The sequence below is a fragment of the Contarinia nasturtii genome, unplaced genomic scaffold (genome assembly GCF_009176525.2).
Source record: "Contarinia nasturtii isolate CC-2019 unplaced genomic scaffold, AAFC_CNas_1.1 Cnas_scaffold_864, whole genome shotgun sequence".
NCBI classification, from domain to species: Eukaryota; Metazoa; Arthropoda; class Insecta; order Diptera; family Cecidomyiidae; genus Contarinia; species Contarinia nasturtii.
The window spans coordinates 295,995-320,327 of NW_022198211.1; the positions used below are offsets into that span (position 1 = coordinate 295,995).

Consider the following 24,333-nt stretch of genomic DNA (forward strand, 5'->3'; position numbering starts at 1 on the left):
CTTCGTCGCTGCTTATAATGTAAAGAAGATGAATAAAAAGAAATTCAGAAGAGCGTCAGTAAGAGCGCACACGCTCTGTAAAGAGCGTCGCCGGTATACTCGGGTTGCAATGGAAAAATTCCTGTGTCATTTTTTGTTCAAATTTATCTAAACAGTATAGCCAGCAAATTGTTAAAAACATATAAGACTATAAAATACAAAAAAAAACTATGTCCACTCTTAATTAAATAGATATAAAAAGAATGTTGTTGTAGGAACATATATATAGAAGAATCAATTTTATCTATTTACAGTTTTTGAATATAAAAATTATTAGATACACTTCAAGTTGAAGTCTTCAACGCCAAATTTTGAATATAACAAAATGTTGTTAAAAAAATATCCTTAAATTCAATGTTTCCGCAATGTGACTGTCTCCCAGATTTGGTGTTGACGGCTAATAATCATTTACTTATAGTAGTGTTAATAAAATATAACTTATCGCACCAGCAAAATGCTAAAACTGAGAGCCGGGCCATTTGTCTCTTTTTAAAGTTGATAGGAGTTTAGCTAACTATCTGACAACTGTAAGAAAATCTGTCACATTGAAAACACGGGCTTATGATACAGAAAATCCACAATTTATTTTATGACAGAATTGCGGGACATTGTAAAGTTGTTGTATTTACTATAAAATATGTATGAAATAGTACTAAGGATATAAGGAAGATGTCACTCATAGACAGTTTACTGTAAACTACTATTACCAATAGCAAACTGGTATCATCAAATTTTGAGTTTACAAACTTTCTGTTTTGAAGTACAAACTCAACTTTGATGATCAACCATTAAAATACATTGTAAGCGGCATTTTCATCATTTCATTATTGCTCAATTACAATGTCATTAACACCAAACTACCAAAATACTTGTTGCTAGTTTTTATTAATAGTCTTACTATTAAATAGTAATGAATATGGATTGTAATCATTTGCAACATTCGACATCTTTGGTCTTCGCGTTGTAGTCTTCTTTCTTTTTTTGCTTCATTTGCTTTTAAAGGGAGAAATTCATCGTTTAAAATTAATTGATCCTCAGATGTGAAATAATTGAGGCTGCTTAATTTGGCATCGCACGAGATTCTCGCAATATTAAACTCCCATTTTTTTCTCAATAAAGATGGGTAATTTTCAATATTTGTTCATGACATTCATTATAACCAAAATATGACAACCCATATAATTCATTTGCGGAGTAATTTTGACGGTGGCGGGACTGTGTGGAGTTTGGCGGAGATGACATACAAACTCTGTGTGTACGAGGGTAACAGCACTTCTATGTGTATCATTCTTACGCAGATTATTAGTAACTTAGCTGTGTGTACGGCTACTAAGATGTACGATTGGACAAAATAAATCTATGAACAGCAAAGAACGCTGTTGCACTCGTACACACAGCATTTGCATGCTATCTCCGCTGAACTCCGCACAGTCCCGTCATCGATAAAATTACTCCGCAAATGAGTTATATGGGAACCGAAAATACAAAAAGGCATACTAAATTTCCTAAAACATGAACAAATATTGAAAATAGCTTGGGTCTACTCATGGATCGCATTCAATTGTATGTAAGGTTTATATGCACCGGATCTGTGACGAAAACGGTCATGTACAATTTATATATAATATGTGCAACATACATGTTACATACAATGAATTGAACAATAAAGTTCATTAAGTTGAAAATTAGCAACATTGATAAATTGATTCGGGCTATAATCGCATTTGATACGATGACATTATGTTAACATTTAATAAAATGTTATGCACCCCATTTTATATGAACAACTTGCAATGAGCCTAGGTGTTCTGGAATGAGCGAAAGATTTGTATTCGATCAAAGTGAATTTATAATAACAAAAATCAATATTTCAATTTACATAGTCACATTTGGTAAATTGAATAAACTAATGAATACGATTTAATTGAATTTCAATCGATTTTATCGGCCACTATATTTTATATTGAAAATTCATAGTTGTGATAAATGAATGAGATAAATAAAGCCTAACCGTAAAAGCTGTCACAAATTAATAAATTACCGTTCACATTTTTTTTGTGCAATTCTGTTTGCTTCTACATCATGTTAGTTACAGTTAAATTACAACACTATACAATGTTCAAAAATATGTGTCATTCAACGAAATGGTACGTTATTCGCTAAGTTTCGAAACATCGTTTCAGTGATGTCAAATGTGTACTTTACATGTCGTACAGTGCAGACGGCAATATGTCATGTCACTGAATTTTTTCGCACATGTAGCAATAACTGATTTTGAGTGTCCGTAAGAATGATTTGATTTCTCTAGAAATTACCATACCTTAACTATGATCCACTCACAATATTATTTTTTAGCTACTGAATATTTCAAAAACGGTCTTTTCGATTCTCATAGCTTTTATTTAATTAAATTATTGTTTTCGATTATTACTTCTACTAATTGAAATCAACAAAAATACTCCAAAAAGTTGGTACGATTTACAAATTTGTCATTATTTCTAGTATTCTGATACTTGGACTTTGTGATGCCTATGCTATGTTCAATGTTCATATATACTTGCAACAAATGACTGGTGTTTTGGCATACAACTGGAAACGAATTTGCTAAGCGGATATTAAATAAATTTGATAGATCCACTTTTGAAAAATAAATCTCGTCCAAATGCACAACAGTGTTAAATGTTACTCAATGAATGTAGATAATGAATGTGTTTTAAATTAAAAACAAAGCGGATAGCAACATTATATGAATAAAAGATGTGTATGTTTCAGAGCCCAGACAATACCATCGCCGTTACGAAATTTCTAATAATGTTCTAAACCAAAGTTAATACGAAAATGGGTCCAGATAATTCATTGTGTGTATTTATTGTCAAAGTGATGTTCTTTTTGTAATTGAAGCATTAATCACTTTGTGAATTTTGAATTATCGGACAATATTTTCATGAGTGATGTGCAAATAAAATGCTTTGAAAATTGTCAATATTTGAATCATTCTCGAGCACTGAGAATTTCATGAGCATTATTAGAAATTTTTCCGCTGCCAAAAGTTAAAAATAGTGAAAACTCTTGCATAATATTAACAATCAACCCTTTAAAGTTATTTACTTCTAATTACATAGTACGAAAAACGTGCTCTTGCATATTATTTTTAGAACATGGCTAGAACGATCCTGAAATTATTAAAAAAAACTTCTCTCGAAAGTTTTTCGAAAAATATACACATGATAATTTCATTATCGCTCGATTTATTCCATTGCATACATTTAAATTCGGTTGTAGAAAATTGTATCGAAAAAAAGAACAAATACATTTAAACCAGTTGAAGAGTTTGGTTGTATTACATAAGTTAGGAAAATATTGTGTGATTTTTTGACTTTTTATTTATATGAAATCCGGAAAAGGTCATAAAAGTTGAAAATTTGGATGATTCGAGACTCTTTTCACATGTAAATAATAATCGAAACAATAGAAATCGCAAAATTAACAATATTTACAAAAAAATATATATATATTCAAAATCTAAATGTGAATTTGTCCGGTGTAAAATGAAATAAAGAAACTTAAATTACAAAAATACTGATTGACTGTATGCCATTGCAATTTTGTATGTTCACAAAAGTTCTTCACAACATGTTGCTGCACACATAGCAAAGGTAAATAGTTTTACATATACGGTAAGTGGTAAATTTAAATTATAAATTAAATCAATTTTTCTGCAATAATAGCTTTCTGTAACGTTTGAGTTAAATCGATTGAAGCGATCCAGTTCAGCTTATGTTAGGTTAATATTGAATACGACATCAAACTTTTAAATTCGTGTAATCACGTAAATTATTTACATTACAAGAGAGTTTCAAACAACTTTCGTATATATTCAATTTTTTCAACCTTTATATTTATGCAAAGCGAGAGTTCCTTATATCTCTGAATTTGTTGTATTTTTCCCGGATGGGTTGGGTACAGTCAATACTCAATACAGCTCTCTTTTGAAAGCAAATGTTGCTTCCATCAATATCAATTCTATGCCTTTGTTGGTTGTCTGAGAAACATTTTCACGACTATTGAAATGTTGAGTCACCGTGTAATATACTGTTGTATACACTATGTACCGTTATTTAAACTGAATATAATGTTATATATTTAGGGGAGGGCGAGATAAATCTTGTGACACGAAAATACGGCTGAACAATAACATAAAAATCGCTAACACAAAACGGAACTTCAATAATCATTTTTCGGACCTGTGATTAAATCAGCTTACTATTCACTCAAATCTTTTTTCATTTAAACATAGAACTATACAATAAAAAAATCGCGACATGTCTCAGTTTGCTTTAAATTCGCGTACAATATTATAAAAGAAGCTCATCGTGCAGTATTTTAAATTGGATTATATTGTAAAATTTTATTAAAAATATTATTGATTATTATTGCATAGTATTCATCTAAATCACCAGTATTTTAAATACCCAGATATTACTTCTGAGAGATTTCATAAACATTCAACGACAATATACATGTACAATATATGTACCAATATCATACTGTATTCAAATTGGTTAAGCGATGAAAAAATTCTGCATATTTATATCTATTTCCACATTGCAAGGTTGCGCTTAGTGATAAATGGGAAAAGTTTTACTAGCATCACATAGAATTACGTTTCATTTCATTTGACTTTTATATAAAAATTGTTTCGCGGTAAATTTACCACATATGGAATGTAAAATATGTTTTGTGTATGTTTTGAGTACAAACACAGCATTTCACCCTTATTCCGTTATATCATAATTCCCAGTGAAAGAGCTACCACCACAAAACTATTCTATTTGTATTTTTTTTTTATTATCATTTCAACTTCTGCTTGTATTATGTACTTTATTCATTTGAATAATGGGAAAGAATGACTTTGGATTTTTTTTTTAAAGGAGTTGGTAAAATCTATATGGTTGTCTCTTTTACTCGCATTAAAATGCATATTTAAATTTGAAATTAGAATTTAATTAAACATTTTGATCTTTTCTAATTGAATTTATAAAGAATAAGAGCTTTGGTTTTGGTTCTTCTTGAACTTATTGTGGACGAAAATGAAAAATTAAGTTCATGGAAAGTAATGGCTTCAAAGATAGAGCAGGTGTATTTTACATAATTCAAGCCTGACTGAATGCTTATATTGAACAGACTTCTATTGTGTAATGAATAGACCACATGAACAAACAAATAAACAATGGTACATGAAATATGTAAACCTGAAAATAATGGAAAGTAAGTCTATTTGGCGGTTGGAACGATTTTATAAGGAATTATTTTCTTCGAGATAGTGGATATGACATCTTACAATTCCTTTATTACGAAGTTTTTCTGTAAATTTTGTTATCAAAGGCACAAAAAAGATTAAATCTTGTGATTGAAGCTGACTGATTTTGCTTTGTTGAAATGATCTATTTCATAGAAATGAAACAAAACAAATAATATTTACTAAGTCAAACACAGTTTGGATACCGGAAAGAAAAGACATATATCCATAACAGAAATGGTTGAGTATCTTGGATGGTTTTTTCGCCAAACAATCGCTTTTACCAAATTTAGATTCGATCCATTTGCTGAATATATGTCATGTGGGTAGAGTGTCCGTCCACATCAAATGTTACCTGTTTTTAATTATGATTTATATGCTTTGTCACCAACAATTAGCAAAATATGGTGGATCAATTAAACACAATTCATTGTTATTTGGAACGATGTCTATTGTTTTCCTCTGTGCAAATATCAAATAGATCATCAATCAAATTTGAATCGCATGAGAACAAAATTGACGGAGCATCATTAACAATCTAGTGCTTTCCGTTCTATTGTTATTGGCTCGGTGGTCAATATTATATATTGTATATTTTGGCGTATTGTTTTGAATAAACCGATTTCTAATTCAATATCCAGAATCTGTGTACGGTGTGACGTAAGAGTAAGTTGGAGTGTGAAGTCCATGCTCCATGTCATGTTAGATTAATAAACAAACGAAAAAACACCGCTTTTAGTAGCCAAAATCCAAGATGATAAATAATGTTTTTTAAGTACGATGAAGAATATTTATCTAAATCTGTCAATCACATGCATGTATCATTTTCAGTTTACCGCGACACATATTAAATGCGAAACACAAAACAAAAATTTAAAGCGAAAACTTTGTATCAAGATCAAGGTTGTTACGTATGTAATAATATATCAAACAATCACAGCACACACTTGCGGTGTGAGCCGCATAAGAATGTGGGATTATAAGATATAATTTGAGGGAAACAAAGCGCACTTTATTTTCAATTGTTCATATGGTGATATTAATTTTGCGCTAAACTTGAAGAAAACAAAACAAGTTCATTTTTCAAGTTCGGGTTTTTTTTCGTTGTCTATCTCGAACTGGTGAATTTTTTCGAGAATATATTGGAAATTGAATAAATTCGTTCAGCCATCAAGAATATCAGAAACATTGTTCTCTAAATTTGCATAAAATTGATATAGAATATTATAAAATTACTTAGAGAAACATCTTGAGTTTGGAGCTCTATCCTATCATTTATTGGGACATATGTTCAGTTTTATTTTTCTGACGAGTGAAATTTATTCGAACGAACTTTCGAAACTAAATTAAACATGAATGAAAAGAAAAATGGAAAATGAAGTTACAACCGAACTATAGTTGCACTTATGATATATGACTCATTCATGCTTCTTCCCAGTCTAAGTTGGATTATAAACTTAGCGCGTAAGTCATTAAAAGTAGCATTAAAAAGTAATGAACAAATACAATATATTGAATGAAATCATGTAAGTATATATTATAAATTTATGTAAGATTAAGTTTGTTCTTTTCGCTACTCACATTCATTAATCTTTTGTGCTAACATTTGTTATTTTTCATCAATATCCATTATCAAAACAAAAACTTTTAAGATAGACTTATAGTTTAGTTCATACCAAATGTAATGTATACTTGAATGCTTTAGTCATAAACTAACCACAAAAGCAATTTTCTAAATAAATGAGTGAATTGAAATTGAAGATTTTGAAATTTTTTATGTGATGATGTGTTCGAACGTGATTGTTTGCGAAGTTTTTCGGCATAATTAGATAATAAAGTTTTCTGTTGTTTGATATATTATTTTAATATAAATACGCCTCACACGTCAGAGCAAGTGTTAAAGGGATAAAATTTGACAGTCAAAGTTTGTGTTACATTTTGAAACATGCTTTGAACTAATTTAAATATTTTTGCCAATTTACATATACTAGGTACATAGGATATATATTATTTGGAAAGCATGACGTATGTGGAAAACCGCTTGGGCTGGCACCATTGATTGATTTAATGAGCTAATCAGTTCCATCTAACCACGTGCCGGTAATAATATAAAAACAATGAATCAGAATTATTTATTGCCCTAAACACTATATCAAATATTATTACATGATATTTTTTGCGTTAATTGATTACATCATCTTTACTCTGATTTGGATGGCATTTTCTAACTTATCATCTCTTATTCATTTACTTAACAAATATTTCACATTCATTTGAAGAAACAATTTACGTTATATAAATACTGTTGAATTCTTTATATTCTTTATTATGTTGGAAAGCAATATTTGAGAACTATATTTGCAATCTGAAAATTGTTTGCGATACCGCAATGTAAACTATTTCCTACATCAACATAGATCAATAAAACTCTATATTAGTTTCTAAAAGTTAACAACTTGAAAAATTTTCTTGCAAGTCTACAAATTTCTTGAGCTTGTATCTATTGGGATTTTAAATTCTCAAGAGATTTTAACCGAATTTTATCCATAAAGCATTTGAAATGTTCCTCAACGTTGTCGAGTTCCCGCTATTCCTCAAACTTATTCAATCTGAAATCATCAATTTTTACGAAATGAAATGGTGAGACCAATGTTTGCACTTTATTTGATAGTAGTTTAAATCCATTAGTCTTAATAAATCATCCCATACTGATCAAGATAAAGGAAAAACATTACTACTGAATGAAAAAAATAGTGTATTTGTGTTTTCCATTTCATTATTCAATTTCAGCGTAAATTTTGATCGTATAAAAAAAGAATGAGATACAGAATCATTGTCAAATGTGATAATGTCGGATAATGTACGTTTTGAACGATATAAATTATAGGTCTTCTACGTCCACGACGAAATGAAAATTTATCCATACGACAAACAATAGTTGGAAAACAAAAATTATACATCATAACCGACAAGGTCGTTGATGTACGCACTGATGTACATTTTCACTTTTATTACCTTTTGCATAGCGGTCATGCACATAATACTGCTGACAAAGACCAAAATTATGTATACAAACATCAATTAAATGACAAGCAATTTACGAACCTATTTTTTTCTGACCCACATTTAACTGCGTATTTTTTTTTTTTTAAACGTGTGAAGAACGTTTGTCATCTTTTTTTTCGGTAGAAGCGCCGCCAAACAATTGACTTTATTTATGTGATGACAAAATTTCACTAAAACTGAAGAAAATGTGAAACGAAAATAAATACACATTTAAAACTGGGGAGCGCACATTTGGTTCGATTGCATTACGTGCCAGTGTCACCTCGAAGTCAATAGTTGCCACAAATGAAGCAATATACTATGTGTTTAATGTAAAACTATGGACCGTTAACAATGTAACTATCGCATTCGTTCAATTCATTAACATATTTGTAAACAAATGTGCAATATTTTGGAAACAGTGCAATTAGTTATTTTAAAAACACAATTGATTCAAATTATGTATAGAGTAAACACTCTGCCATTAGTTTGTAACTAAATGAAATAAATAAAATTGTTGCATTTTCATTAGGTATGATAGATTTAATTGCTAAAAAAAAATCACAAGAATGTTCATCATACCGAAAAAAACCGAAAATGTTTTTTTTAATTTGTACCGATTTAATCAACTTCAAAATCGCCTTGTTTTTTTTTTCGTATGAGAACATGTTGTTATGTAATCATGTATATTTAGGCAGTGTATTTTTTTCACTTTCATTAACATTTTGTCATAGTACAAACAAAATAAAGATGAGAAGAAGTTGATATCGTAAAAGTTTATGGATGGAGAAGAAAACAATGTCTTGTTGCGGTTTCAAGTATTCGAGTATTCGGATGAGAAATTCAATGTCAATATTTGTTGAAATGACAATGAAAATAATGCGCGTCTTTGGTTCTGGTACAATGCGTCACGATTCTGTTCTAACATAGTTTCATGTTCATTAAATAAAAAAAATAAATTAATGTGGACGGATGCTGTGCTACCACAACGGTAATGAATTGATTTCATATTATGAATGATTCTATCTCAATTTTATCACAATTGAATTGTACAATGTACAAATTAAGATTTACAAATCCAATTTATTTTGTATAAGAAACACGGAACTATTTAAAACTAATGTTGTTTCAACCAACTGTTTTTAAGGGTTTACCTTCAACTCCATAAAAAGACAATTTTAAAATTTAATATTAGTCTGCTGACTGCTATTCACATTGTATTAGAAACAACCAAAAGTCTCTGGTTGAGAAATGCATTTATGGTTACATCAAACTCAACTTTTCATTCATTACATAGTTTGTGCCATTGATTGATGTTGTTGTTGATGCTGCTGCCGTTGCTGAAAATAATGTCTTTGCTGCGTGATTGGTCATGTTATAGAATGTATAACACAGAAAACTATTTTATTCTCAGTTCTTAGTAAACATTCAAAATTTCCAAGTTTCAGCTAATAAACTTGGCATAATCGTTCAAATCTTTAATTAAAAGCAAAACAGTAATTTAGTTCTGTTCAGTAATAAACATGTAAAATAATGGATCAAACATAACATAACAATAATTGTTTAAATTGTACACATCATTTGAGTCTGCATAGGGAATCGATTTAGTTTTTAATCCTTCGATGTTTGTGTAATCAATAATTTATTTGAATGTGGTATAATGATGAATGAATACAACGTTGCTAGGATCTTTTAAGTGAAAGAGCTTCGTAATTTATAATGCATTTATATGCACTTTATTTTGTTCTAATCAAGTAAATAGTACGCATCGAATATCTTCCACACATTGTTCATGCACATTATCCGTTCCTTGGCACGTATTCTTTCAACAATAAAGTAACAAATAAAACGAGTTGAAAGTGTTTGTTTTGTTGATTGTATTTGTTACAACAATAAAAATGTAATACTATTAGATACATAGTATGCTTTGTTGAAAAACTCTGAGTGAAAACATGCCAAACTGAAACCAATCGATATTGAATGGAAAGAGAAATTTTTCCAAATGATATTATTCTTCAAGTAAATATTTCCGAAAATGAAGTGGTTTGAATCATCGTGGTATGCAAGTACTTTAACACTTATATGCATACAATGAAAACCACATGGTGAACCGGGCATATTATGCCACGTAATTTAGAGTGCCGCAAAGAGTATAACATTCATTTTAAATTATAGTTTATGTAGTGATTTACTGAAAGTTTGGCTTCCAGAATATTCAATATAAGATAGACTTTGGTTTCAAAACCAACAAAACGTTAACGTTTTCAATCTGCACTAGAATTGTAAAACTTCGAAACAAAAATGTGGTTCCGAAGCCATAATTAAGTGGTACCTGAGGTACCGTACCTCGTGGCATATTACAATTAAATGGATACATTGGATTTATACCAATATGTATATGACATCACTCAAATACAAATGATCTAATCCATTTGTGGTGAATTTAACCAATTGTCAACACACACACAAAACCCTATTATTCTTTTGGTGTCTTCTGTCTTCAGTTAAATTCACACATTACATTTTAATTGTTTCGTTCGTTGAATGTGATCTCTTGATGCATATATGCTGTATTTGTCTCACAAATTGAATCTACGTAATATTTGCGTTGTTAATACTTTGCTACACACACACAAAATACAGTGCGATATCATAAATGGTGGGAGGTTGGATTGCTGGAACTGCTATTATATGTACAATAATACAGTTTCCACCGGACCAATAATTGTCTTATGAGGGCTTTGTGTATTGTGCGCATTCAATAGATATTCAGGTGTTTGAGACCTGAGAAATTGAAACAATTGCTGTTTACGTTTTTGATGGCCAGATGAAAATAGCGCTGGAAACTTTTGGATAAAACAAACGTCTGAAGACGTGCTATCAGCAAAAGTGAAAAACAAAACAAAGAAAAACACAATACAACGTCACAAATTCTTACCTCTTCCACTCTTCCCATCTCCACTCCTCTTCGCCTATCAATAGTGGGCAAGCCACTTTACACAGAAAAGCTCTAAAATACAGAAACATATAAGCAGAATAGCAAAAACATTGCTACCGTTGAATTGTTATTAATGTTATTAATAATGCCGTCACTTCTGCTAGAGTGAACTCAACTAATTGACCAAAACGTTCGCCCGAGATGAGAATATTGGCCAAGACTTGGCTCAAATAGTATATAAACAAAGCGGAACGGTTTTCGTGGACTTAGTGCGAATTTTGCTGTTCATGTGAATGGACTGCACATTCATTTCGAATAAAACACACAAATCAACTTGTCACTGATGTAAAATTAATTAAAAAAAGTGCTCTGGAATTTAAATTCAATTACGATGAACTCGGTGAGTTTTGTTTCAATCCATTGAAAATGAATTACAGTGTGCTAATCAAAATCAATAATTTTCAATATAAATTCAATAGTAACATTTTCAATTAACCGCTTTGTTTTGACAATAATTTATAACAAATTGAATTTAATAGATATATCGTAGGTTGTTATTAGTGATAGTTGTTTTTGAAATAATCGTGATAAAAATTAAAATTCGGTCAGTGTGAACATGAAAATTCAGTCAAGCTGTTTAAGAGAAAAAAATGTATCATGAACTGAAATTAGTCTGAAAGAGCCCACTGACAATATCATCTACAAACCGTTACAAGTGACAGAAAATAAGAGTGAATTATGAAAAAATTTGTGAAAATTTACAATATTGCTCTTTTATTTAAAATTTCATCGTATTGTCTTTTTTAAAAGGCTTTTAATTCTGGCTCATAATTAAATTGGTTCATGCTGCAGTTTTTTCTTATTTATAATGAGGATTTTTTTTCTTAATTGTAATCATTTCCATTTTGGTAATGCTAATTGCTTCCTGTACATTTTATGTATTTTTCGGTTTCCATAGTTAATTTCATCTCTACCATAATCAACACATAATTTTTGAAAAATAAAAAAATAAAATGGACAGATTTTTTGATTTACAAATCTATTGAATATATCGAGAAGAGAGTATGTTATTCAGCGCTTATGGCTGAGTAATGTCTGAATAAAAACATACTCTCCTCTCGATATTTTCAATAGAAATGATTATTCAATTATGAGAAAGTGTAAATGAATTCATTTGGAACCATTAAGTACTTAGTTATCTTTCTTATGGTTCATAATAATATTTTGCTTAATGGATGCAAGTATAATTTGTTTTGCGAAAGATTATCCAATACGAAATAATAATGAAACAGTTGAAATATAGCCATACTAGCACAAAATGCAATTTATCCGTTTAGAGTTTTGAAAGAATGAACAATAACGATTTGATTTATATATAAAAATGATTTAAGCAAAAACTATTCTTCTGTGATGAATCATTAAATTGATTTTAAGAAAATGGCATAATTGTATGTAAATGAAATGGAGGTTATTCTACATGATTTCATTTAATTGCACCAGTTTGTTAGAGTGAAGCACTCAACGTGCTACATACCAAATGTATTTTATGACTAAATGTAATAATTAAAAAATCTGTCATAGCAATGACTTAACTCCGACCAAGAAGCACGCGCAGGTAAAGATTGCTATTTCATGTGTAAGTTATTATGACAAATCGTCGCTGACGCTCATCTTTTTTTTTCAAGTAGTAATAATAGCAATTGTCGGATGTGTGCACAAAGGACTTATTATTATTGCTATTATTTTGATGAAAAATTATGGCTACGTGTTGTTCGTCATCAGATCTTTTTATTTATAACGCGCTACGAAGCATTTAGAATAATTTGCATCACCCACCCAAATGACGTTTTTGCTTTATATAAACCGCATTAAATTTATATACATATTTTTGTTTGCTCAATATTTTACAGTTTTGCATACTAATTTTTGCAACGCTATGCTCAAGTGTGGTTTTGGCAGTACCGGAATCAACTACACAATCGTCTATCACAACCAAATTATCAGATCGAGCATCATCTGCAAAAGTAAAACGTCAGTTTTCATTCGGTCGACCACCAAACTATTCACCCTATGTTGGAGATGCTGCACTCGATGTGGCCCGTCGGAATCCAGACTCATATGCACAAACTATAAATCAAGTTGATCAAAAAGACTTGAATGGCGACTACAACTATGCGTACGTACATACATCTATTGACCTATAGGTTCAGTTTTCGAAATTATGCAAATTGAGACTGTTTATTATGTAATGTGTGTTTCCACCATTTGTGGTTTATTTTACTGATGCAAATGATACAATTATTTTCAATGCGAAGATAACTCTATTCAACGCATAAGCGTTCAATTCAAAACATTTTCCCGCGCGACCTACAAAATTTTCGATTCGAATAGGAAGAAGCGGAAACAATGTATTTACTGACTGGTGAACAAATAATCAAAACAAAGACCAAGTAAACAATTCACAATGGAGTGAGATTTTCCATATAAAGGGAACCATGCTGATATGAAATGTCGATTTATTTATTGGGCTTTTATTTAGGATAGAACGAAATACAATCACAGTGAAAGCAACAATTGCAACATTTTTCGGTTCAAAGTTCAATTAGTCATGCCAATAGCATACACGAACAAATGAAAATTTATTTCCATCACCTAATGATTTAATTAAATAGGCTAATTATTTGTCTACAAAGAGGAACGCATACATAAACATTCCAAGGATTTCAAGGAGGATTCGATCTCTCTGGAGAGAAGATTACAAAATTAAAACCTCCCCGTTTTCATATTGGTCAAGCACGACTTTGGGGAGGCCATATTTTTGCCATTTGCACACAGAATAAATGATTTTTCGTTTTTCTCAAACACTCCCCTTCTCAAAAATGTGTATCTGGTTTTTAAATTTACTGGCCCTCCTCCTTTGCCTTGTCAACCTCAGAAGGTATATGCAATGAATAAAAGAATGAGAAGTACATGCACTGCTCTCACAAAGCATTTGGCTATAAGCCATTAAATAATAGGTCGATAAAATACGGAGCTTTAAATTGAATCGTAATCGAATTGATGTATGGATTGTAATTAGACGTGTGAACAGTAGTGGTTTTGAAATGAATTAAAACGCCGCGCTCGCATTGTCAATATTGACTTAATGTATCTGAGTTATATACATTTCTGTATCATGATTCTTTTGTGTCATTCTAGATATTTTTTTAAATTAAATACTATTTCACTATGGTCTAAAAAAGGTATTTTCGATCATATTTAAACAAATGCACATTTCATATTTTCAATCAAAATGTTGATTAATTATGAATAATTATTGGTTTTTGTTAACCGCATTTTTAATTCAAATTCATACAATGAGCTTTACATGCGATGAGCTATACATCGGGCGCAAATAATTTATATGCAAATATTTAATCTTATTAAATTGTGGTCATGATGTTATTAAATTATCCATTTTTTACCTTTTTGTTATTTGTGTTAATAGGTATGAAACCACAAATGGTATAAAGGTTCGCCAAACAAGCTACATGGTTGGAAATGATCGCGTTGTTGTTGGCTATTATTCTTATATTGGGCCAGATGGAAAAATTTATACTACCAACTATCGGGCGGATCAAAACGGTTATAGAGCCAGCGGATCTCATTTGCCACCTCAAGACACTGTGCAACCATTGCCATTCAATCCCAGTGCATCTGGTCCTGCACCATTTGTATCAAGTACGCCAGCTCCGTTTATATCGAGTACGCCGGGACCGTTTGTATCGAGTACACCGGGACCGTTTGTGTCACCGACACCTTTTGCATCACCATCACCCTACAACGTGCCATCGTCAACACCGTATCGAGAACCATATCCATTCAATGGGGAATACAATCCTACCACTGCATCTCCAATTGTGTCCTCATCGACATTAGCACCGGTTGCGTCTTCGGTAGCACCTTTGTCGCGACGTCCACATTTTCCAATTTATGTACAACCAACGCCACCATTTCAAGGCTATGCCTATAACAATCCCAGAATAAATACACCTTATTCCGTTGTATCCCAACAAACACCGGCTCCATTTTATTCACCTTCAACGCAGCCACCAATAAATAGATTTTCATATGTCACTGCGCAGTCCAACATCAATTCGAGAATTAATCATTTCAACTCGATTCCTTCATCAACCAGTGCCTACGTCACAGATGACGAACCCGTTCAATTTAAAAAGTATATTCCACCAATACCAATTGTATCATCGACTCCAAGACCATTCAATAGCATTGCACCCAATCAAGGCAATGAAATTTTAATCACTCCGAAGCCATATTTCAATCAACCACGATTGCCAAATAGTTTATCAATTAACGAAAATCTTTTGCCGCCACATCTTTCTGTTGGTCCGCTAAATTCATCACCAGAGCTGCGTAATGGTTTTCGTGGCAATGTCAATTTCATAAATAATCCGCCATTTGAATTTAATAGTCAGCCAAGTGTTGCTCCATTAACTGTGACCAATTTAAACTATCGTAAAAAACGAGATTTCGATAAGGAGTAGAAAAACACGAGAAACTTTTTCAATAAAAATTAATATAATGAAAAATATTTATTCGGTTGTTTTTATATAAAGATAATTTTGTTTTGTTTGCTTGTGTTTATTCTAGAGATTTAATTCGATTGAAATGAAAAAGTGGCTTAACTTTGGCCTTTTTTCAGATGTAAAAAAAATCACATCATTTATAATAAGATCCAATTTTCAGAAGATTCTAATAATTATAATTTCTCGTATTGTATTTATGTGTTGTTCAAGAAGTTATAATCAAATACAGGAAGATCCAATGGTGGTAGTTCACTTGATTCAGGCAGATCATTATCCCTTTCTTCATCGATGGTGAAATCTCGTCGGTTCTCCTTGACGGATGAAGTTGGCGATTCGTCAGATTTGCTTTTCGAATCAGATGATGATTTGTTACTTCCTTGTGATGTTTTTCCTTCTTGTTCCAATTTCTTGACACGCTTACGTAAGTTTTCTAATTCATTAGACGATTCATCAACTTGTGACACGAGATTGAATACGAGAATATGCAACTGGTGGTTAGTGCTTATTATGTCTCCAATAATTGGATTTTGTGGCTTTGTCTCTTTTGCATTTTCGGTTGACAATTTTGGTCTCTCCAATGCTACTTCACCCTCATCATTCGATGAACTATTGCATTTGATATTCAATAATTCAAGCAATGAATCTTGTTCCTTCAAAGTCTTAAAAATAGACATTTGTGTATCACAAATGCTTTCGAACCGTATTGCATCGACTTTTTGTTCCAAAGAGACTGGACGATTTTTCATTCGCTCCTCTCTTACTGCTTCCTTATATTTTTCGAACTGTGATTTTTTTAAAATCACCAAGTCAATACCTTTTTGCTGCTGATCGCGTTGCTTTATGAGTGATTCTACAACTTTTTGATTTGATGCGACTTTCAGAGTGTCTTCCAATGCAATGATGGCTTTTTGATGGCTCTCAATGGCTTCATCGAAACGTAAATGCCGCAAATGGCTGTCTGCCTGACGGCCATGATAATGAGCCTGAAAAACAACAGTGAATTAACCGTAAAATTACTTTTGGCGCCATGATATTGATAGTGTTAAATGGAATCATGTTTTGTATAAAAATATTTTTTTCTTAACTGCAAAATACTTACTTTATTCAATGGTGCGTTTTCCATTATTGAGATCTTTCAAAGTTTTGTAAATTAAAAAAGTGTCGGATGTTCAAACTTGTTGCAAAAATATTATTACTGTTCTTTGTTTGTGCATTTATTGTATGACTTGCTATTCGTAATTGTTTTTCTTTCTGTATCATTAAAATAAAGACGTCAAATCATATGTGTGGTACATTACGGCTGTTGTACATTCGGAACAAATGGAAAAAAAGGGAGTGCGTTCAAAGAAACGTCACTTTTCATACCGTTTAAATGTTCAAATTTTGTTTGAATTCGATTGAACGTATAATAACAAATTTTACCGAAAATATTTACAATATGCGAAATTTAATCTTTCTTCTCCCCAATATGCATCTGAAAAATAACTATTTTGCTTTCATCTGAGAAAGACGACGATTTCTATAAAAATAAACACAGACAAATGTTACATTCATATTTTTATGTATTCGGCACATTTTCTAGTATATTAAACATTTCAAGTATTATTTATGATGATGATGATGATGATGTCGATGAATGGAATGCATTCAAAACTGTTTACCTAATTTCTACAAATATTGATCTGTGAATCTATAAAATATAAACATTTCAGTCATCCGAAATTGTGTTATTTATCTTAATTTTATCGTCGAATGCATTGCAAAATGTATCATTGCATGTATTATCTTGTTCGTGTCGATTTTGCTGCTGCTGCTCAATTACATATGAGTTGATGCGTTCATCGTTGGTGATTTCTTGAAATGTTTCGATTCGCCAGGAATTGAATTTTTTTAATTTACGTTTTTTCGGCGTTTCAAGGAATACATCTTCGAAAATCGTCTCTAAATTCAGTCTTTTATTTGATCTCGACAACATCGATGGCGGTGTATTTATTTGAGCTGTTAAATCCTCTAGCGAAATGCGATCATCATCGTCATAACCAACGCCAAGCGAATCACTTTTTTGTGTTAAATCTTTGGTATTCTTTTCATTCGTCGTACGATCATCAATCTGATCGTTGACACGCGATAAGTCTTCCATGGATGAGATCGGTGAAATGCTGAGATTGAATAATGATATTGGCTCATTGACAATGGACGTCAAATGTCCACTCGGCGATGTAGATCTGATTGAAAATGTTGGCAACTCATCGAACAGTGGTTTATGTGCAGGTTGTAAGAATTCTATGCTATCATCTATGGACCAAGATCCAGACGAAGATGAGTCACTTTTCAGGTATATATCTTCTGAATCCGAGTTCTCAACACCATCATCCATTTCAACTGTATTTTTATCATTTATTTCATTGCTTTGATCCTCTAAATGGGCATCCGCTCTTCCACGCATAGATTCTGTCATTTTATCAATAAATTTGCGTTTCTTTCGTTGCTATAAATTTTAAATATTTAATAAAAATCAACCAATGAATGTACCATCACTCATAAAATTTGAATAGTTACTCACTTTTACGTTTGATATTTTTAAATGATGCTACAAATTCACCAATGATGGTAAAGTGAATAATCATCGACAAGTTTCAAAACGTTTTATCTGATCATTTAATTAGTTTTTCATTTAATTGCACAAAAATTTCGTTTGTTTTTTTATTTTTTAACTTAAAGCCACCTATATATTGTACGTCTTTTATTCAGCCATCTTTATGCTTGCGCATGTGTTTCATTATACTTAGTCGTGTATGTCTGTGTATGCGTTGAAAATGATAAACAAAAGGAATGAACGACAGCATTTGTGTCAAACTGGTTTAGATTGCGCACCGTGACACAAAGTGTGCATGTGTGTGTGCACAAAACAAAAACGTATGGAACGAATGAATGTATTTTGTATGTTAAATTTTAAATGGCATAAATCTAGAGAATTTAGATTTTATTTCATTTTTTTTTTTTTTTAATAATTAATAAATGATTTACTATTGGCCCAAATAATCAGAAAACACAATTGGTTTTATTTTATTTCATTTTTTCAAATTTAAAAAAACACACACATACACATTGATTGGCGTTTCGGAAATTTAGTATAAAATTTGCTCAACACACAATCGCATAGAAATCGTCTACAATCCAATATTTTGTGGTGTGGAAATGTTGTACACTTTTATATTTGGATTATCATTCGAATCAAACTTGAATGAATCCAATTTTAATTTATTGAGTCGTTCTTCCAATAATTCATCGATAACATTGGTTATTGTTGTTGGTGAATTTGGTTTGGAAAGTCCATTCGATGGATTGCGTCTGTGTTCGTTAATATTTTGTTTGGGTTGCTTCGATTGTGGTTCTGCATTGGCATCGAGGTGTTCGTCATCTTCAAGCAAATCCATAAGTTCTGCTTCGAGCATTTCATCCGAAGTTCCATCGTTTATAATATCATTAAATTGTGCTCCGCTCAGTGCAAACTGAATATCAGCATTTGTTTCGAGTATTTCTTTAACATCGGCAAGTGCATCTTCAACATTATCCACGGTGATATTTTTATCGCTAAGCGCATTTTTCAATGTGGTTGTTCCCATTTTGAATGCCTCGACAATCTTTGCGTTTTGCTTTGTTTCATCAATTTGCAGTAGCAGTGTCTGAATTGTTGTTAGTGCGTTTGACGTTTTCACTGAAATTTACGGTAGATTATATTATATTTGTTTACATTAGTTTCCACTATGGATATATGTATTACCTAGATTCTTTTCGAGCACATGCTTTTTACGAAGAAAACTTTTTGCCAACTGTTTTTTCTTGTCACGGATATATTGTCTAACTAATGCATCTGTACTTGATATATCCACTTCTATGGCTTCGACCGATTTTGTTAGTGAGTTTTCCATTTTGTTCAATGTGTAAATTGACGTGTCTAACGGTGTTATTGGCTCTACGTTGCACTTCCATGTAACAGCGAATTTATAGAGTGTCACTTCTTGTTGATCAATTTGAGTTTTTTGCATCGACAATTTTTGGTGACAGTGTAAATAGTGGAGTGCCGTTTCAATGCCATCCAATTTGAATGCATTATCGGCTGTAAGTTCTTTAATTAAATCATCTTGTGAAATAATTGTGTGACATTCATTCGCTGTGTTGAAGGCTAACAACAATTTCTCAGAAATGACCTAAAAGCAAATTACAACATATTATTCGATGTTAAAAATGCATAATTATCGGTATAAAAAAGACCTTTGCTACTTCGATTATGACAAATTCATAGCTTTCATCACAATTGCCGTTGTTCGCATTCGAAATAACTCTTTCTTTGACTTTATCAAATCCCCAGCGAAGTGGTGCTAAAATAAATTACAAAAATACATATATTTTTCTTATCGCAAAAAAATTCTAAATTTTTACCTTTAACCAATTTTTGAACGGCCCATCCTGTCCATGTTAACGGGGTTTCCATAAACTGTGTTTTTGATTTGGCCAAACATTCACTTAATAGCTCATCCAAAACAGTATTTAAACAATGAGGCCTCTTTCCTTTTCGTTCAAATGCCATTCGAAGCTCTGCCAGCGATATGTTGGGACTGCCTTTGGTTGTACAATATTCTTGAATCAAATTCTTCCAAAATTTCATTTTTGTCTCGAAGTTAACGGGATTCACCGCTCTATCACGGAATGGCGCAAATAAATTATCCATTCGGTCGTCATCTTGCCAGCAAGCTGGGTAAAATTCTTCAGGTAAATTTGGATTGTTTCCATTTTGCATTGTTTGGTTCGAACCAGTACTGATTCGAGACATGTCAACTTTTGCCATTGCTCTAAATCGAATTCCAAGCAAAAGAAACACAAAAACAACAAGCAAAAGTAATTTTATTTGCACAGGCAGTGGGTGTATTGTTCACTAATAAACTACGCAAAAATAACTGGTATGTGTGAATAATGGTTTTTGCTTTACATGTATTTTATTTTGTTTTATTTTACTCCGAATGTCAAAATTCTCATTTGTTTTGGTGGCAAAATATATGTATGATGTCTGTTAATCGTTCGTGTATGCCTACGTGACACTTTGTTTTTGTGTTCAGTTCCAACGAATCGGACAGAAATGCACAGATGGCGCTCGATATGGCAACAAAATGAATTCGTACGTTGACATGTTTTATTTTTGTTATTTGAATTCGGAATGAATCATTTATTTAATTTTCCTTCAAACACATGCACACCTTTACACACACACAATTATAATTTTATTTCCCTTAAAATTAACTGTCTTCATCTAGATTAACAAAAACGACTCGTCTCGTTGTTACATTTGGCATTTGATTGTATTGATTAATGGCCGATTCATTATTTTCCCCGACCTTTTCATGTTTTCCGTCATTTTTTGGCGCAGTCGATGATACATATTTCAGTTTTGTAAGGGAATTTGGTGAATGGGCGGTTGTCTGAAGAAGTTGTTGTATGCATTCGCGATGTGAATTGATAGCCTTTTGAGCCATTTGCATCTTATCAATTATATCATTTTCATCGATATCATTTTCCACAAATTTATTCATTAATTTTTTGGCATTTCGTTTACGCGTTTGTTGTACACTCGCTGATTTGGGTCTGGTTTTCCGCATTTGAGCTTTTGTTTCGTCGCTTTCATTAAAATTATGTTCATCATCAGATCGATAAGAAGATAAGCTCGTCAAGCTGCTAGCTGATGCAAGTCTTACTTTGGCAATTTTTTCAATATCACTTCTTAGCTTTTTCCGAGTCGATTCAAAGGATTTGTGTGCCTGCAAAAAAACAAAACGGGTTATTTTTTGTTACCTCAGTGAATTTAGTTTAATTAATTGCCTTTTTTATTTCTTCTCTTTCTTCAGCCAAATCTTGATTGATTTCACTAGTTCGGGGGGTTGCCAGACCAGTTTCGGAAATTTCCACACCAATCTGACGTAATCGCTGCTGAAACTCATTTATGGCCACGTCTTTGGTAGCTCGTTTTTTTGCCGTTTTATTCTTTTTCTTGACACTTTTCAAAACTTCTTCGTTATCGGTTAGATTTGATTCATTTTGCGATGGTGCATGAATTTCCGCTTGACAAATGAATTGAGTTGTTTCTTCTTCGCTGTAACTAGCCGAGTCATCAATCGTACTCTGTTGAAATTTGCGGGGAGACTCTTTGTTTGTCGCTTTCTGAATTATATTTGATGGCTTTGGTGAAGGTACTGGCGAATTTGCATCGTTGGACTCAGGTATGGCACTGTTTAAGTCTGTTTCTTCTATTTCAGCATCGATTTTACTTTGACTGTTGGTTTCGTTATCAACATTAATTTTTTCGTCATTTATTAAAGTAGAATCGTGTTTTCCCAGTGATTTTTCAACTATATCTTTAATCGTTTCTTGTATGTTGTCCATATAGACTTTCTGTCGTTCATCCAAATTTCGGAACGATTCAATGAATTGATGTTGACTCTCCGTGTACATAACTTCAAACGCATTAAATTTCTGTTCAATTACATCGATTTTGTCATTGGTTTCTGTAAGTGCTGCCAATTTAGCGGATGTTAAATTTTCCGATGTCGTTTGTTGAGCTGCTTGATCTGTACACGGTTTGGTTCCGAGAGAATTTTTTAAATCGACAATTTCCCTCTTCAATTCACTAATCGTTTCATATGCACTTTGAATCAATTCATTTTCCAATTTTTTACCAGTTGTGTCTCCATCACCTTGAATTTGATCGATTTTCTCTTTTGGCTCATCGTGAGTGCTATGAAAAGGTGCTTCATTATTTTCATTTAAAAATATACTCTCCTCGCACTGTACTGCTTTGGTTGATGAGTTGACTTTCATTTTTTGAGAGCATTCCGTGCAATTCACATTCAGCTCGTTACCATCGCTATTGTTGTTATTGTTGCTATTTTTCAATTGAGAAACTTCCTTTTCAGCACTAATCACATCGTCTTGTATCGTTTGATGTGCATTTGTTGGCTTTGTATCCTCCGCCAATTCTTCATTATCCGTAAGGTAATTCTCTTTTTCATTATCATCACTTAATTCGTGCTTCTCTGCAATGACACTGTGTTTGCGTTGTTGATGTGATTTTAATGAGTCGACCGTGAGGAAGTTCTTTGTGCATTCATCGCATGGATACAATGATGACGGACCCGTTTTTTGGCATTTAATTTCTCTGAGCAATGACTGAATACGTTCTTGGGCTTTATAATGTTGTTCTTCAAGGCACTTGTAATTTTGTTTCAAATTTGAATATTTCTGTAAAATAGTAAACGCTTTTTGAAAAAAATCAAAATACATTATTTATAATTAATTAAATTTACTCTTTGTATTTGATTAAAGGCCGTTCTCAGATCATATAATGTATGGGACATAAACTGTTGACAAAAACTCATATACTGTAAGCTCATTTGTGCCAAGCGAAACAATGAGCATATGGCTGGATCTATTGCAGATGTTCCCAAAATTGATTGCATTGGGGCCTCAATTATTTTGGGGGTGATTTTCTCGAGAAATTCATAATCCTGATTTTCAATAACTTTGTTCACATCAACACAACCCAAAGCCTTCCAATCCAATTTACGATTTTCAATGTTTCGAAATTTAAAGCCCGATTTTAATGCGATTTCACTCAGTCTGTAGTTATTGGGACGATTCTGTAGTGGTTCTTTGAAAGCAAACATTTTTAAACGAATGTTTTTGAGGAGTTAAAACCAAATTTGACAAGCTAAAATTAAATTCTGAAATCCAATTGAAGGAATTGTTGTTGTGACAAATATGAATGTATAATTGTTACATAGCAACCAATGCATTGACCAAACGCTACAACAAAACCTTTCAATTCATTTATTTCAACATAAAAGTGGATTTGATGGGTTTTTTCGAGAAAATAACATGATGTTCATGGGTTTTCTCGAAATTTCTTCCTCATTCCGCGTTGATTTTGCTCCCTATTTCACTTATAAACATATGAGAGTTGTATACAAACAAACGAATATATACATAATAAGCGCACCAAAGACCAAAACAAACGACTATTATAGACGTGCCTCTTTCACTCCATTCTCTTCTGTATATAGAAACGAGTTTCGGTGATTTTTTTTTGTACATTTATATTCTCCCAAATATTGCGTATTCGGTGTTTTTATTATATCTCTTACATAAGAGAATGCATATATATGCATATAAATAGATGAATAAATATACATGTACACATCTGTCTCCGTACACATATATATCTTTGGCTCGTGTTTTATCTACACATTTTATACCAAATATATTGTAGGACGGGCAAGTGTTCATTTTTGATACGCAATAATTTTGTGAGTGGTTATTATGACAACGAATGCTACAGTTTTGAAAATACAATTTCGATAAGAGTAATAATTGAATGG

At 31.9% G+C, this 24,333-nt stretch overlaps 5 protein-coding genes across 5 annotated transcripts; 1 reads left to right on the forward strand and 4 right to left on the reverse strand.

The window, feature by feature from the left end:
- The first annotated feature begins 11,574 nt into the window (after window positions 1–11,574).
- On the forward strand, window positions 11,575–15,916 carry LOC116342313 (extensin-2-like). Its single transcript, XM_031769856.1, has 3 exons — window positions 11,575–11,721; window positions 13,232–13,497; window positions 14,809–15,916. Exons 1-3 carry the CDS (start codon window positions 11,713–11,715, stop codon window positions 15,863–15,865), a joined length of 1,332 nt encoding a protein of 443 aa, XP_031625716.1. The 5' UTR covers window positions 11,575–11,712; the 3' UTR covers window positions 15,866–15,916.
- Window positions 15,917–15,921: 5 nt separating this feature from the next.
- LOC116342314 (nuclear receptor-binding factor 2-like) lies at window positions 15,922–17,176 on the reverse strand. Its single transcript, XM_031769857.1, has 2 exons — window positions 17,007–17,176; window positions 15,922–16,890 (listed from the first exon to the last, which is right to left on the reverse strand). The coding sequence occupies exons 1-2, from the start codon at window positions 17,028–17,030 to the stop codon at window positions 16,102–16,104; spliced, it is 813 nt and encodes a 270-aa protein (XP_031625717.1). The 5' UTR covers window positions 17,031–17,176; the 3' UTR covers window positions 15,922–16,101.
- Window positions 17,177–17,451: 275 nt separating this feature from the next.
- On the reverse strand, window positions 17,452–18,844 carry LOC116342315. The gene is made up of 2 exons (XM_031769858.1): window positions 18,471–18,844; window positions 17,452–18,395 (listed from the first exon to the last, which is right to left on the reverse strand). Exon 2 carries the CDS (start codon window positions 18,363–18,365, stop codon window positions 17,616–17,618), a length of 750 nt encoding a protein of 249 aa, XP_031625718.1. The 5' UTR covers window positions 18,366–18,395; window positions 18,471–18,844; the 3' UTR covers window positions 17,452–17,615.
- A 92-nt stretch (window positions 18,845–18,936) lies between these two features.
- On the reverse strand, window positions 18,937–20,785 carry LOC116342312 (charged multivesicular body protein 7). The gene is made up of 4 exons (XM_031769855.1): window positions 20,351–20,785; window positions 20,183–20,289; window positions 19,692–20,118; window positions 18,937–19,625 (listed from the first exon to the last, which is right to left on the reverse strand). The coding sequence occupies exons 1-4, from the start codon at window positions 20,754–20,756 to the stop codon at window positions 19,078–19,080; spliced, it is 1,488 nt and encodes a 495-aa protein (XP_031625715.1). The 5' UTR covers window positions 20,757–20,785; the 3' UTR covers window positions 18,937–19,077.
- Window positions 20,786–21,165: 380 nt separating this feature from the next.
- LOC116342311 (zinc finger protein Dzip1) lies at window positions 21,166–23,651 on the reverse strand. Its single transcript, XM_031769854.1, has 3 exons — window positions 23,263–23,651; window positions 21,782–23,197; window positions 21,166–21,720 (listed from the first exon to the last, which is right to left on the reverse strand). The coding sequence occupies exons 1-3, from the start codon at window positions 23,620–23,622 to the stop codon at window positions 21,202–21,204; spliced, it is 2,295 nt and encodes a 764-aa protein (XP_031625714.1). The 5' UTR covers window positions 23,623–23,651; the 3' UTR covers window positions 21,166–21,201.
- Window positions 23,652–24,333: the final 682 nt, after the last annotated feature.

Coding starts and splice junctions, on each gene's coding strand:
- LOC116342314 (XM_031769857.1), bottom strand. CDS start 17,030: ATGGAAAACGCACCATTGAATAAA. Junction 16,891..17,006: donor AAAACGCACCATTGAATAAA/GTAAGTATTTTG, acceptor GTTGTTTTTCAG/GCTCATTATCATGGCCGTCA.
- LOC116342312 (XM_031769855.1), bottom strand. CDS start 20,756: ATGGCAAAAGTTGACATGTCTCGAATCAGTACTGGTTCGAACCAAACA. Junction 20,290..20,350: donor CGTTCAAAAATTGGTTAAAG/GTAAAAATTTAG, acceptor AATTTATTTTAG/CACCACTTCGCTGGGGATTT. Junction 19,626..19,691: donor TGTGCTCGAAAAGAATCTAG/GTAATACATATA, acceptor CGTAAATTTCAG/TGAAAACGTCAAACGCACTA.
- LOC116342313 (XM_031769856.1), top strand. Junction 13,498..14,808: donor AATGGCGACTACAACTATGC/GTACGTACATAC, acceptor TTGTGTTAATAG/GTATGAAACCACAAATGGTA.
- LOC116342315 (XM_031769858.1), bottom strand. CDS start 18,365: ATGACAGAATCTATGCGTGGAAGAGCGGATGCCCATTTAGAGGATCAA.
- LOC116342311 (XM_031769854.1), bottom strand. CDS start 23,622: ATGTTTGCTTTCAAAGAACCACTACAGAATCGTCCCAATAACTACAGA. Junction 23,198..23,262: donor CCTTTAATCAAATACAAAGA/GTAAATTTAATT, acceptor ACTATTTTACAG/AAATATTCAAATTTGAAACA. Junction 21,721..21,781: donor AAAGAGAAGAAATAAAAAAG/GCAATTAATTAA, acceptor GTTTTTTTGCAG/GCACACAAATCCTTTGAATC.